At 42.1% G+C, this 16,067-nt stretch overlaps 1 protein-coding gene across 2 annotated transcripts in view; it reads right to left on the bottom strand.

The window, feature by feature from the left end:
- Positions 1-16,067, bottom strand: part of TRAK1 (trafficking kinesin protein 1) — a 109,579-nt gene that overhangs the window by 85,874 nt on the left and 7,638 nt on the right. For both annotated transcript variants that reach the window (XM_068405354.1, XM_068405355.1), the window contains exon 2: positions 771-1,063. In XM_068405354.1, coding sequence (XP_068261455.1) covers positions 771-1,063 — 293 coding nt within the window. The remainder of the gene's footprint in view (positions 1-770; positions 1,064-16,067) is intronic.

Raw genomic sequence — 16,067 nt, 5'->3', positions numbered from 1 at the left:
ACTTTAAACTAAAAGCAGCCTCACAGCTCAGCCAACACACCATGCATTGGGAACGGAAACTGCCTGTCATTTCATGGCCATATCCATGACTAAACTAAGTTACAGTAATTACTCAAACCCCAAAAAATTATCAGCTGACCACATCACTAAAAATCTAATTCTATTTAAAATACCACACTTAAACACATATTCCATTTATTTGTATGAACTCCATGATAAAAAGGCATTTAACCTCTCATACAAGCATGCAGAAGCAGCTGTTCCTTATAAATTAACTTCTACAGTTCCAGAACTAACGTGACAAAAATGGAATGGTTTTGAAAAGCAAAAAGAAGTACAGTCAAAACATGATGTTACATACTGTTTCTCCCATCCCCTTCTCCCACAAAGGAATTTTCGTATCAACATAAAAATCTAAACTTTCTTGAACATTAGGACAACCATTCCATAATTTTAAAGCTGCATTATATTTCCTTCCCCTCATTCCTGACTTTTACTTTATTTTGCAAACAAACTTCAAATGGTTCAACTTCCCAAGCACGTAAGTATAGCATCCTAGTTTGGTCAAGCCTATCTGCAAGGGCCTTAACCTTAAAAAGTGCTTTCATTGAAAATCCACATGCTTGTGAAATCAGTTCTTAAACAAGAAAAACACACACAGAACAGCAGCAGCATTGTCCACGCATCAGATATCTCACCAAGAGCTTAAGAACAGAAGCTTAACTACACATTTCCATCTCCTTTCCGAGATAAAAGACTCGACTGCTTACCAGTAATGGTGCAGGCATCTCTGTACTCTCTGCAGTCTGGCACTTCATCTTCCACTGCTTCACTCACATAGTGCTCTTCATGAACGCCCGTGTCACAGGCTGGGACTGCAGGACTCAACAGCTCCGAAGGAGGCACGGTGGCGGCCAAAGCGCAGCCGTGCAAAGCTGTGGCGTCCAGCTTGGCAGGTGTCACAGGGCTGTACAAACTGCCATCAGGGGGACCAGCACCGGAGACTGGGTCTGGCTGGCAGCAACAGAACTCTCTCTCTTCGCTACAGTCGGCTTCAGGAAGTCTGCAAAACACAAAAGAAACACATGTTCAGTTCAAGCCGTTCCAAACAGCATAAATCAGAACAGATCATTTTCTTTCCCTTAAACGTTAGTTTAACCTGACAAATCCAGCAAATACTAAAACACCAAACAGCCTCACGGAGCTGCTGCCTATCTTTGCCCTTTGCACACTCATGTCAAGCAGGAAAGTGCTGTTCCTTGTACAGTGTTATTTACTAACAGCTGATTAAACATCCAGATTTTTGCCTAACCCAACTTGGGGTAAGCACCTTGGCTCATTCACCAACGACCTTTCTCTCACATCAGCCAAGGGAAAGCCCTCCGTAACCCAGCTTGCTGCATGAGCGACACCGTGCAGCCAGGCTGCACAGCGCTGCTTGATTTAGTGATGATGGTACCATCATCATTTGAAATTGACTGATGCCAAACAACACAGCAATGATTAGGAGCTTACACTATAACGCTGCTACGCTTGTCCTCTCCACTGGGCCACCTGCACTGCCAGACTGCCAGCCGGTATCTTTGCTCACTTTACAGAGTGCAGAGCAAACAGAAATCAAGGTGCACAGGGTTAAGGGGGTGTCCACTTACTGAGGGTGAAGCACTGGGGAGCAGCAAACAGGGAACAAAGTCCCTCAAAGACAGATACCAGTGCCCCCAGCAAGATTAAATTGGCCAGAGAAGGAATGAAGAGCAGCACCTCCTATCCAAACACCTCACCGAACCTTCTGGATAAGGGGCTAAAGGCACTGCAATAATTGGTTTATGGTACTGCTTTTGGTTATCAGCAGTGTGATAAAAGATGCGAATGCTCATTCCTGCTAGGAAAGGAAAATGCAGTCACAGGATTGCAGAAAACCAGACTTGGGAAAGGACTTGTAAGGCAGGAAAAAAAACACTTTATACAGAGTTACAAGGCAGAAGCAGCAGCTGAGGAACAGGCCACATGAGAACACCCAGACTACAGGGGAAAGTCAGAAAGACAGCCAGCAAGAAGACACAAATGCACTGCTGTGCAAGCAGGTGTGGATGCAACTCAATATGCAAGTGCAGCAACAGAAAATGCTATGTTCAGTACTTCCTTGAGAACCAGAAATAAAAGTTTTCTGGAGAATCCTATGAAAAGGTTCTCTTTAATCTTTAGGAACATGTCCAGATAATCTTATTTTGCTGTTAAAGTTATACTCAGTATTTTGGCATCTTATTTTCTGGCATTTCTAGTAACTAACAGTATTGCTTCACCGAAGCATGACAGTATTTCTAGAAACTCATTGCAAGACTCAAGCCTCTGTCTCTAAACTGTCAAGATACAGATTACACCTTCTAGACCTTCTGGGAGTAAACTTCAGAGAAACTTTGCAACAAAGTTATAACACTGTACAAGCATCATCTTTTCTCAACCTATTTTTCCCTTTCACTACAGGCATAAGAACAAAGCAAAATTCTCAGCCCACCCCTCCCCGAGGGTCTCAACAAGGACTTGTTTACACTGAAATCAAAACACCACAACTGGAAAATGGATGGGTAATATTAACTCTGGGAAAAAAAACACCCTCATACACCCTCAAGTTCTCCTCAATCCCCTACATTTCTGTTTCTGCTTGGTATCACTTAACCTGGAAACAGTTGTCATACTGAGAGGCTCAAAACCTGTATTTTGTAATTAACTCAAATGATAAGTTTATGATAGCACAGTCTCATACAAACAGCACTCTACTGCTTCACTCGAGCGCTCTAACAGAAATCTTACGGTTCCCCTGTAGAGCATCCATTATTCCTGCGCTATCACGGTACATACTGAAAAGAACAATGGGGTCACTTGTGCTGATTATTTTTAAGATGGTCCCCTTTCAAGTGGCTCTTCAGGAATAAGAAGAGGGAGATTACTGATATTAGAAATTACTTGTTCAAATGAAGTTGGAATCAAAACGCAAATCTTTGTTTTCCCCTCTGCACTGAAGACAGAAACAGCTTAAGCTATAAACAAGAAAATATACTGGAAATGCACAGACTGACGGACTAAAAGCGCTCCATTTTGTCATAGTTGCTACCACACATCTGTGAGTCACATTTGTTTTGGGAAACTGTTAGATAAGTCTGTTATGAACAAGGGCATGTCTGGGAGTAAGTAACTGAAAGCACTACCAGGACTCTCCAGCTCTCTCTGCCCTCCTCTCCACACCTCCCCTTAGCAACTACAGGAAGCCGGCAACGTAACAACGCTACCACACCAAGTAACGCTGATAACCAAGGTGTGATTCGTGTGTAAAAGTCCTCAAGCGAGTTTTGTGAATCTCCGGTAACTTTTGTGGACACAGTGACGTTCAGCGTCTGACACACCTGATCACCTTTACTCAGTCACCACTTCATCTCCCACACACTCCTCACCAAACATACTGTTGGCCAGGACGTAACATTGCAAGTTGCATCAGCGGTTTCTGTTGAATGAGTTTCACCTCTCCCCCTTCACCCGGCTTAACATTCACCCCAGTGGGGTACCACGGAAGCAGTTCTGCCCTTCGTAAGCTGCACTCTAACACTTCTGCCTCCTACACTGTAATAAGTAAATAGAGAGAGAGACACATTCAGAAACAGAAATCCATCCCTGCTCTCCCTCCACACGAGTTGTTTTACTGTTGGCACTTATGGAAACCATAAACAAACAGAGCTTGAAAAAAGCAAACAAGCAACAAAAATCATCCCTCCCCAAAACCCCACAAGTCAGACTGCCTGGTCTGCTGCAGAAACCCATGTAAAATCTACATAAGAAAGTCAAGTTCTGGATTAAGGAAGAGGATTTGCCTTGGTGTTTAAATCTGGTATCACAAAGGGAACGAAGCGGGTATAAATGTGCATCGTGCTCCTTTTCAGACTTATTTAATATCCTCGCTTTCAATAAACACAGTGGAAAAATGTTGTTCCAACCCTACCTATCAAATCCATAGGGGCACTGTTTGCACGGCCTCTCTTGCAAGGCAAATATTTCCACCTAATCCAAGGGCACACGCTTTTCCTTTAAACTGTCATCTAAATCTTCCTGTTGCAGAAAAGGGAAACAAACTACAGCTAGGCAGTGTTTACCAGATTGCCAAAACAGCCATGAAGAGAAACAGACATTGTAGCTACTATATCCATGAAGAGAAACAGACATTGTAGCTACTACATCCATGAAATACGAAACAGTATTACTCTTTAGTCACTCACCTGCATATACGGTATTGATAACAAGATGATACAAACTACTGCTGCAGTGTTTCATGTTTACTCCTTCTGACATCCAAATGAGTACACAATTTATAAGTCAGATTATGACTTTTCTTGATGAAAATCCAATGCATTTCGTTCTTTCTACTGTGTATGTAACAGCAGCCTGCACACAGCACTTCAATAACTCTTCTACCTAATATGACATAACTTAGCTTTTGCCTCAGGGGCTGTATTGCACCATTTCTACCGATCTAAATACAATGACAGTTTGGGGCCAACAAACAGACTTGGGTCTAAAGAAATATTTAAACTGGAATGGTTGAACTTAATTTTCCAGTGTAAAACTGTTCGCAGAAAAAGCACAATTCCCTTACTGTCTAAATGTTTTTAACCAGGTCATTTTACTCTGGGGGAAAAAAAGAACCAAAGAAAACTTATTTGCAAGCTGTTTGTTAAAGGCACTCATTCAAAACTTGCACTTCGTAAGATCAACGACACAAGCACAAAGACTTGCTCCTGCACGGCTCCTCCGTACAATACCCAGATTTTGGTCTAATCCACTAAATGCTTAAAATACAGTGTTTGCATGATTACTATATGAAGAGCTTAAATTCTATGTACACCAAACACCACTGTCATTTAGTAGTACATCTACACAATAGCTTGGACTATGACTAAGACTCAATCAAGAAGTACACTGGGTACTGACTGGAGTGTACCTGTGGCAGCCCAGATTACAAAAGCCAAGTCAAAACTGAGTTGTGGTTAGCCAGCACCGCACTCCACTTTAAAAAAACCAAAGTTATCCAGCTCTAAGTACCCAGGCAAAGCATTTCAAACTTAACAGACACGTTTACATCAGACAACAGCCAAGATTTGAGGGTTTTGAAATAAATAAAAAAAAAGAGTCCACATCAGTCAGCCATTTCTGGGTTCTGGCCATTAAAAAAAAAAAGTTCATTCTTTGCAGTGTGTTTTGGGGGGAGGGGGTTAAGTTTCATACACCACATATTTCATACAAATGCAAATAAAATAAGCCACTTGCTGTTTCACAGCCGTTTGAGATAACTTTTTCTGCATTCACGATTAAACACAACTTAACTCTGAATCTAAAGACACAAATGAGTGAAAGTAGTCCTCCTCCCTCCCTCAAAAGCAGTGAAAGACATGGAGCTGTTCAGCCATGTGCCTACCCAGAGCCCATCACTGCCCACAAATGCATCATTCGTAACCTTGTAACGCCGTTCTCATCACCATCTTGCATTGCAGCAGTTTACTGTGGTCACAAAACCTCTGGAACTCCCACAAATAACGTGCTATGGAAGAGCCACACACTGCACCCTACGGTGATTATTAAGCTTTGAACAATTTTTAGTTATCTATCTGGCTCAGATTTTGTGCTTCAAACAGTACTTTTATTCATTAGTCAAAAATAGCAGCTTGACCACTGCAAACATCTGCAAATTTAAAGAAACGCTTCCTTGAAAGAGGGGAAAAATACCTTTCTAGTGCTCCCAACGAAAATCTTCGCCTTTCTTCCAGGTCATCCTTTTGCCATGCATCCTCTCATACTTAATTTAACTGTCTGGTTTACAGCAGTAGCACAGCTCTGAAGCAAAACCACTTTGTGAGCTAGCCGGTTTTTCAGAACAACTTTGGTGCACATTAACAATCAATTCCTTTTTGAGTGAGAGAACCTGAAAACTCTGCTCCAAGATGCACTTCAAACACAACCTGCAGTCAAACAGGGACGTGAGACTTCAAATAACCCCGTGGACTACATCACTGCAAGGTCCTCTTGCATGTACCCACGACATTTTTCTCCTTCAGAAAGCTTCAAACTGCACAGGGAAGTGGGACATTCAGCCCAAGGTGCCAAGCTAAATCTAATCTAAAGTAACCCAACCAAACCAGTAACGAAGACTTAAGAAGCTTCAGTGCCAACAACTTTGACCTACCCATCCATCCCTACTGACCCAGGTATTAGCTAATTTGGACAGAACCCCAGGGTACCAAGCCACTGACAGAGCTTTCCACTCTTAGCATCTGCCTAGAGCTACAGAGCTCTGATCCTGTATTCTCATTTACTAATTCTCATTTACTAGCTACTAACTGATGGTTAAAAACTTCAGAGGGTTTCAGGGTGTGCAAATTCCTCCCTTTAATGTCCTTGCAAGAGTCCCACCAGCAATATTCTTCCCTGTTTTGTACATCACTTTGTAAATCCACTAAACACCTCTATTTTACTAAGTCTTCCAAGTTGTACTAAGTTCTTTAAAAAGAACCCTCAAGCTTCTATTTACATGAAAAAACTTTCTTCAGATGCAAAATGCCCCATGTAGACACTGGAGCAAATCGAAGCAAGTTTATATGTCTGTCTAATCTGTAAAATAGATTAACATGCTGGCCTGTCCTCAGTAATTCAGAATACAGTCTTCAGTCTGTGTTTTGGAAAATAACCACTGAACTGACCAAACCAACTTAAGACTTGCTTCAAGCATTCAATTTGCTAATTTCTTTACTAATTCACATCTTGCATCTACAAAAGTTGCATTTTTTTAAGTTTAAAAACAATTTCTTCACTGAGTGGGTGGGCTCAAAAGCCAAAGTGCCTACATCCATTTAAACACACTTTGTCAGACCATAAAGAAACAACTATTTGCAGCAAGTCTGGCTTTTACACACACACACACATATATATATATATATGCAAAAATTAACTAGTGATTACATATAAAGACTGAATTTGATCCCAAATAATTTACTGAGTTGTTTTAATCTTGTCCTGTATTATATACTCTTATAAACCATGGGGTTTTATTTTCCACTCAGGAGCTAACTTTTAAATATGCAGAATGGTGACTGCTTAGTTAAACCTCTAACCAGAGGGACATAAACAGTCAAAGTGTCATAGACAAATGACAGAACGTGACAAGTCAGTTTATTTACCTTCAAACACTTTACACAAAAACAAGAACTGCATTTCTTATGTTAGAAGAGATCCATTATTTTTACAGCAAATTAAAAGGACGAGAATCTTGGACAACTCTAGACTACATCCTTATCCAAAGTTTTAAAGCCATTTAAGAACCTTTTAATAAAACATCTTTTCTGGATTACCCTGGAGGAAACACTGCCTCGCTCTCTTAACAGGGTCTGTGTGTCCAGTGACCCGGGCAGTCACACCAAAGCCATCTGCGACCCCAGCATCACACAGACCCTCGTACTCAAGCCTTATATTACGTTTAAACTCTATTCCATGCTTTTATTTTTTTTTCATAGAGGGGTTAGGAACTCTGACCTAGCCAAATGTAATCCCTTCAGAGAAGTATCAACACCCATTGGTTATGTCATGTGCTATGAAGGGTCTTCTCAGGTATATGCCTCCCAAAAACGGGGCTCTTCCACCTATGAAACCATTGAAGAATGTTTTCAAGCTAAAGATTTGAAGGCTTTCTAGAAACACTTTTTATAAAGCCTCATAACCAACAAGTATTGAGCAGATGAAGGCATCCAAAACCAGAACAATACCTGGCTAACTGCCAGCGGCATGGCAATGTCATTTAGAATAAAAGTCACTGCTTGGAGAAGAAAAGCCAGAATAGCAGCAGCAATAACCAAAAAGATGCTTAAAGAACAGTATCAACACGTAAAGCACAAAACCTTAATCTCAAGGTCCCCAAAGCCGCTGCTGTGACCTTGTTCGGCCTTATTTGACCATTAAGTCATCAATCAAGACAGAGTCACATTTTCTCAAACATTAATGCAAGTCAAAACATCACAAATAAAAAGCCCCATGAAGAAAAGAAAAAAAAAACCCCACACCCCACTGTTCTCCACAAACCAAAGTTTCTCACCATTAGGATTTGGCCTTCAACAGGAGCTCATCAGCCTCTTCCCCCCTCAGGCCACGGGACAGTGGAAGCACACTGTAGGACAAGCCCTGGGTTTGACCTTCGCAGCTGTGAGTGCACAAGTGTGCTCTCAGCCGGCTTTACGTAACATAACACTGCCCCTCGCTGCTCTGAAGTTCCTTGAGCAAATATTACAGGGTTCTATAAATAGTTCTTCCTTGTGCAAGGCTCACGTTACACTGGGAGCTTTTTACAGCTCCCTCTCATTTAATGTAGGCCAAACTTGCCCCCCTTCCCCGGTGAACAAATAAAACTGAAAACAGTTAAAAATTAGTGCACTCCCTTCCTGCAATGCATCACGCTACTGGGTGGGAGATCTTAGCTAGACACGCTGTGTAACTGCCTCAGAAAAGGAAAGCTGTTTGACCACCACCACTGGTACAGAGTGTATGAGAACTGCATGTGCAGCCAAAGAAGGAATTCCCCAGGTAACAACACAAAGCTCACAGGTACAGCAACGCAAACTGTAAACACCTCAAATATGTACTTTCTGTTCAAGCCCATGCGCATGCAAGGTGCTCACTGAGGTAGATCAATACAAGATGGGTCCAAGGGGCATGGTCCAACACTTGCTGAAGAGAACACAAGGATCTAATGACTTAAAAAAAAACCACAACAAAAAACAAACAAACAAGCCACCAAATCATTTGGGATTAGGCTGCGGTTGTATTTAGCACGTATGAACTTCTGCCTCATACACAGTCAACACACAAGCTAAACTACACGAAGGTCAGCTTCAGTACGTTAACACATACGCTGCCTACCAGTTTTCTCCTCGTACCACTAACAAAAAGAGAAGGTATCAAAGATTTGTCAAACAGTTCATGTATGGGCGAAACCATTACACCAGCAGCAAACCAGGTCCTCAGATAGTATGGATGGGAACTGGGATAACAGAAACCTGAGTGTTGCTTGTTTGTACACCACAAGAGCATGAAACTCCTCACTTCTCCATAAGCCTCAAAGACTTTCAAAAGCTAAGTACGTATTCGGTACGGCTTTTTCACTAGTTGGGAAAAGCTGTGGGATGACCACAAGGTCTCTGAAATGCAGGAGAGGAGGTAACACCGCTGTGTCTGCTCCCAAGCTCGTTTCCTATCCACAAGAAGGACCAGCGAGAGCACTTGACCACAGGCAGAACAGAGAAGCACAAATGCACCAGATACACCTGAACTAGCTACAAGCAAAGTGGAAAACAAAACAAAAAAACCCCAATGACCCTCCTGAACAGTGTCTGGGCCTAAGACAGCATGCAGTAGGCAAAGATATTCAAATTAAAATGCGTTACTACTCCAAGCCAAAACCCTGAGCAGCCAGCCAAGCCATACCTTGCTTCCTTGGGACAACACTAAAGAGCAAGGGAAAGCAGTGAAAACAGCTCGAAGACCATGCTAGAATGGTGGTTCCCCCCCCCACCACTTCTGTTTAAACAAAGATACAATTAATGTAACTGCCAACAAATTAGGGTCAAGAGTTTTAGTCAAGTAACCCTAAACAAAGAACAGACTGACTCAAACCAGATATTTATCATGATTTAAAACCAAGGGGTGGATTTTAATCTTGTTTTGCATTACTATTGTTTTTCTCCTATTACAGGAGGATTTTTTTTAATTTCTCACCCTCCACAATGACTTTGAAGAGTCTACATAGAGTTGGTATAATTTAAATTTTTTAAAATGCTGTTTTACAGGACTGAATAAGTGTCATTATTTCAAATTTTAATAGCTGCCCTTCTGAAAACATTTACACAAAATATCACATAACAGAACTAAGAATGCTCCTTTTCTTTACTGTTTCATATTGCACAGCAACAGTGAGAGCAGGGGTGAGGAACCAGCTGCTAGAAAAAAGGAACAAAATTCCTTGCAAACTGCCCTGAAAAAAAAAAAACCACAACCAAAAACAACCACACCCCCAAAACCTCCAAAACCCCCCCACACCATACCTGCTGTGTCCTGATCCACTTACTTTCAGACTGAGTTTACTGCTTTGGACTAAGTCGAATAATCACATAAAAAGACAATAATGAAAAAGGGGAAAAAAACCCAAACAAATCAAAACCCAATCTGTTGAGTAAGAACATCCCATTTTTTTGCAGAAACAACTTAAAGTTTCCTATTGCTGCTAGAAGCAGTTCTAAAGATGGCTGTTAGGAAGCTTACCTCCAGGGACAGTCAGACCACCAACTCCTGCTCTGAGTACGATGCCAAGATCTGCTTTGGCTCACTTGCACCGTTGGCCCTCGCCCCCTGGCAGCAAGCCTCCCCGCGTGCTCCAGCAACCGGCGCGACCCAGTGAGAACCCCCCGCAGGCTCTGAGGTTGTCTTACAACCCTAGAGGTGCACAGAGTTCCTCAGAACCTATCCCACAATTTCTTAACTGGCTGTTAGTACCCCTGGGCCTCACATCCATTTTCTTCTGTCATCTTTCAGTAGTTATGTATGGGGAAAATGCTGTCAACCATACACTGTTATGTTTGAGAGGACGTGAGTGAACTGAACCCAGCTCTGTCACAAACTCTGTAATTATTGCCCCTCTCTAAAGCTCTGGGCTCGGGGGAATGCAGATCATAGCCCTTTTCACAAAGAGAAAGCCAGGCATCCAACACTTGTGGGTACCCAGGCCCTGCAAGTCACTTTAGGTGCCAGGGTTGAGGAGTGACACAACAAGACTACAAATTCCTAAACCACCAGCAGTTCTGGGCCTTATACCAAAGCCTTGGTCACATGGACTTCCCACTAACTGAGACACGAGCTGCTGCCTAACCAGGCTGCACCTCAACACATACCATTCCAACGCAGGACTGCTTCCCTTCGGCTTCCATAGAAGTTAATGACTACAACAAGAGAGAAACCTGAGTCCTTCTCAAGTTGCTACAATGTAGTTTAAAAACTGGCACAATTATTCTGCCATGTCGTTTTTCTGCTTATGAAGTTTGCGTGTAAACATGAAGAATAAAATAGGAAAATAAGAATTTGCCATTTAGAGGTTGCTCTGTATACACAGTATATTACCATATACATGTGTCTGTGTTCTTGGGAACCTAGAAATGTTTATCTTAACAACAGGCTGTGGAATTTTAGGAAACTGAGCCAATTATCTGTGGCTTAGTGCCATTAAAGTCAAAGTCACACTAGCAAAGATTTTGGAACAGAGTTTTTAGAAAATTCCAGGGGCATGAACATGAACATGGCAAGAGCAACACTGTGATACAGTCTTTAAACAAAAGAAAACAAAAAAGGGAGAACTACACAGGAGCACAAGTTAAGGGATAAAAATGCAAATTAAATATAATACATGCTGTGTTTTTGCTTCATTGGCAGACTAAACTGTCTTACTTAATTACACAATGAAGTTGAAATCCATCATTGTGGCCTTCCCTGAAGGGCCACAAAGATAAAAATCTGAAGTTCCTCAATACAGATAGATCAAATGGTTCCAAACAACTTGGAAATTGATTTTGGAAAATAATTGCAAGAACCCTTAAAGATTGTGCTTCTTCAAGTTGTCCTCGAATAAAGTCCTGTATGCACGTACATGTTCTCCAAAACGCACAACAGATACCACTGGACATTGAACTTCACTCACCAGATTGGTGGCACAGGCAGTAAGAAAGCCCTTGACCGAACTGCCCCCTGCCAGCTCCTGCTCTATTGTAAATCCCTGTTGATGGAGACCTCAAACTACTGTAAGAGGACCGGGCAAGCCGACCTCTTACCAGTCAGTCACTTCAGTTCCCCACTTATCAGCACGCCTTATGACGCATTCATACCTTAGCACCCCGACAGAAAGCATTCTGAGTGTACCAACAGCCCCAGGCAAGCCACCAAGCCAGCTTTCAGGGAGGGGAAACGGTTCTTTGACGAACCTTATTCCTGTATGTCAAGGATTTTTTCCTGTGTGTACTCTACAACTTAACTGGTAGGCTGAAATTGCTCTGAAAACTTTCTCTGAAAGTGAAGTTTTTCACTACAGTATCAAAAGCAACCCCTGCTCAGGCAATACGAGGAACCGGACAAGTTTGGTAGAGTGTTACAGAGGCACGGTAAAGGTGAGAGCACACAGAACAACGTGTAGGTTTACAAGGCTGGAAAACAGCATTGGAAGCACTTCTTCATTCAACTGAACAAAATAAAGTCACTAATGTTCCGGGCCCCCAGTTTAAAAAAAAGCATCTCCCAATACAAGCATATTATCATGCTGAGAAATTTCTTCCTTCAAACAGCTTTTTCATGACCTAAATTTGGCAGAGCAACGGTCCTATCAGCCTCAGAACCACAGTTAGGATTCATTTTCCTCGACTCATGCACATACTCCATCACAAACAAAGTTATCATTCCCAATATTCAGCTGCCTTAAAATAACGATAGTATTTACTCAGATTTAAGACTGGAACATCTTCTGGACTTTCAGTACTCAGTTAGATTTGAAGAAGATGATAAACCCTGACGCCACAGGAAAGTATCACTAAAGCCAAAGTCATTGTCTGGCTGGTTTAAAGGCTCACATTTTTTGCTTGTGCGTGAAGCAGCAAGCTTCTGTCAAGGGAGTTGTGGAAGATTCAGATTTTTAGATCAACAAGCACAACGGAAAGCAGGGCCTACAAGTTCAATCCTGAATATAAACACAGGATTTCCTGAAAGGAACAGACCTCTCTACCTACTCTGTAAAATCCCCACGTAGATTGCTCATTTGACACACAAACTCTTATCTGAGCTGGGACAGGTAAAAAGAAACCAAGATTTGACAGCCGAAGCCAACAACATTAAAAAGTGCTTTGAGACTGCACACCCTCAATTTCATTATTTAGCCTTCATTAATTTCAGGTTCTCTGTCCAATATGTTCTAGCATCAGACCTCAAAGCTTTATCAACATCTCTTTTACTGTCAAGAGAGAATATGAAACTCTCCTTGCTATTAAAGAGCAGCTGGGGGCCATTTGCTTACAACTTAGTGTGGCAGACAGGGAAAAATGAACTTGCTTGGAAGGGGCTGCACATCACATCATTAAAAGAGAGAATTTTTAGAAAAATACTTCTATATTCTACATAGGCACCGACTTCCCTGAAATGAAGTCAACCTATTTAACTCCTACGGTTCATGTAGAAAAGCTTTTCATTTAAATCTAGTCATGCTTTAAGCACAAGAAAGGTGACATATTACAGTGTATCTGCTTGAGGGTTTGGGGTCCAACAGAATTTTCAGCAACAAATGCTGGAACATTAAAAAGCACGTTCAATAGCAGCAGAGATCTCTAGGCCATCACTTGCCATGTACAAATAACAGTTTTGGCTTTAACAAATTCTTGGTCATCTTTTTGGTCAGAAGAACATAGCAGCCCAAACAGTTCATGCAACAGTTCAAGCAAAAGACAAGACTGTATCCCACAGAGAAAACTACAGTGTTTCCCCTACCAGGATGCAGGGGATTAAACATTGCAGTTACTCCTACTGCAGAGTAGGGACGTGGCTACACCAGACCACCCTCACTTCCCTTGCTGTTCTAGATCCAGACTCAGTTTTCAGAAACATGCTGCTTATTCATCTGTATTAACTGCAGGGTTCAGCAAAGACACGACCCCCAATTTCTATTAAGAACCATTTTCTGTTCTCCTCAGTAAAATATTCTGCCATCACTCTGAAGTTGTTGCTTTACAATATTCCATTCTTCTTCCATGCATTCTTATGTCTCTGTAAGGTCCCATGGCCCACAGCATCGATGCCCAGTTTTCACACACTCGTTCCTCACCATGGAAACAGAAAAGGAAGAAAAAACAGTATGCACAGATCTCATTTCTATTATTAAATAAAAATTCAAAATCAAAATACCCTACTGATATTCATCATTAGGCTGGAACCTCCATGGCCAAAACAGGAAGCACAGTAAGTTTCCTGTGACTCAGGCCTAGCAATAATTCCCTTGTAATAATTCCCTTGTAAACTTCCATCATCATCATCAGCACCAGCAACTGACATGCCAAGGCCAAAATAAGCCGCTGTCCTTTGGTTTACAAAGGCAGTCAGCTTTTAAGCAGCAGCAAGTCTAGCACAGCCCTGCTGGGGTGAATGTCTTGGTAGTGGCAAGCTGCACCAGAACCTTCCTAGAGCTCTCTTTCTTTTAACAGATCCACAGGTTTTCATCGTAGGTCTGCAGTTTCACCGCTCCTGCCCTTGCTCCAAAGCTGCTGTTCAGTAAGGACTCCACAGCCACCAAAACCCCCACCAGCTGCCTGCACAGCCCCTGCTCGCAGCCCAGATGACCTCTGTGCAACCCGAGTAAGGCACGCTGCCGCTTTCTCAGCAGGATGAGCCAGTGCTGAAACACTCTCCTCCTCCGTCTCACTCTACTTACACTGACTGCAGTAGAAACACAAAGGTTTATTAATAAGCAGGAGGAAAAGGTCGGCAACTTGACTTGGATCCATGACTTTCTAGGCTAAGATCAGCTGCACAGTATGCCACAAGGGCCAGGTAAGAGACCTGTTTTCCCAGCACATATCATGAAACTGCACGGAAACAATACAGCACACACCTACACGGTCTCCCGCAGAACCCTACCGCCCAACGACTGCTCATACAGCCATGCTGATATGGAACTGAAGGGCGTTTTACAGCTCCCACTGATTTCAGATAATCCATGCTAAACCTACAGTGAGGTCAGAAAAAGGCAAGGTAAACATGTTCAGCAGCAGACAACAGATCACTTAACAACTGGCACTACATCTTGGGGCGATTTTTGCAAGTTTTCACCTTCTAACTTCTGCATAACAATGTAATTCCATAGGTTTCCACTCTTCCTCAATCTTTCCATTTTTTTCAGACCTTTATGTAGAGATACCAATCTAGAGTGCAATTAAGAAGCCACACAAAACCCAAACATATAGCTAGCACAAAGAAGAATATTTTCTTGCTACTAGAGTGCATATATGATTTACTGGCATGGTGTGTAGCTGCAGCAGCGGGTTTCCAAGTTCAGACAATTTTTTTTCCTCTTTCCCCTTGCACAAGTTTATTCTTATAAGAAGTTTGTTTTTGCAGTCATGCATCAGAGTTATGTCACTGAAGATATATGCATCTGTCCTGCTCCGTTCTTGGAATTTTTTAATTTTTTTTTTTTTACACTTCTGGTTAAAGTAATGTAGATGCACACTAGTGCACAGTAGTAGAGTGTATTCCTACAGATGAAGACAGGAAGGGAATTTGAGCATGCTCCATCCTTGCTCCAAACATACACGCAGACTTACAGCTGCACAGTGCTGCCCACTCAGTCACAGTGCAAAGTAAAAGGCAACTAGGGAGGACACTGGCCACATCGTTCTTACGTACCCCAGGACAGCCACAAGGCTCAGTGACAGAGATCTGCCATCAGTTTTAAAGCCAAACACTAAATGGTTAGCTACCATGGTACAGTCTGCATTCCTTTTCAGTTCCCCTTGCTGCAAGACAAGGGGTGCCACGGCAGCCACGAGGTTTTAACCCCTGTGGTCTATGTTCTTCAGATGAACTACAAACAGCTGTAAAAATAAAACTGAACTTCAGCTTAGTAAGTTTGCAAACTACCCAGAATACATTACATGTTCTACACGACACATATGACAGTGGGCAGAAAACGCCTGACCTGACAAAACTGAAGTGTTATATGCAAAATTTTCCTATAAACATCCTACACAGGCAACGCTGCACCAGATTAAGCCCAAAGTCCACAAGACTGCACATGGAGCACAAAAGTCAGCCACATACAACAGTCTCAGCAGGACCAATGGCCACCAGTCAAAACGAAGATAGATGACATTCAGCATGAACCCATTCTGACTGGCCAGAGGAAAGACAATCATTTTGGAAGTTATTTTCAACTGAGAGAAAAGAAAAAAAAGAAAGTTTTTTCC

This window comes from Nyctibius grandis, chromosome 7, assembly GCF_013368605.1.
Source record: "Nyctibius grandis isolate bNycGra1 chromosome 7, bNycGra1.pri, whole genome shotgun sequence".
In the NCBI taxonomy this organism is placed as follows: Eukaryota; Metazoa; Chordata; class Aves; order Nyctibiiformes; family Nyctibiidae; genus Nyctibius; species Nyctibius grandis.
The sequence above is the reverse complement of the archived record's forward strand: the minus strand, read 5'-3'. Positions and strand labels throughout refer to the sequence as shown.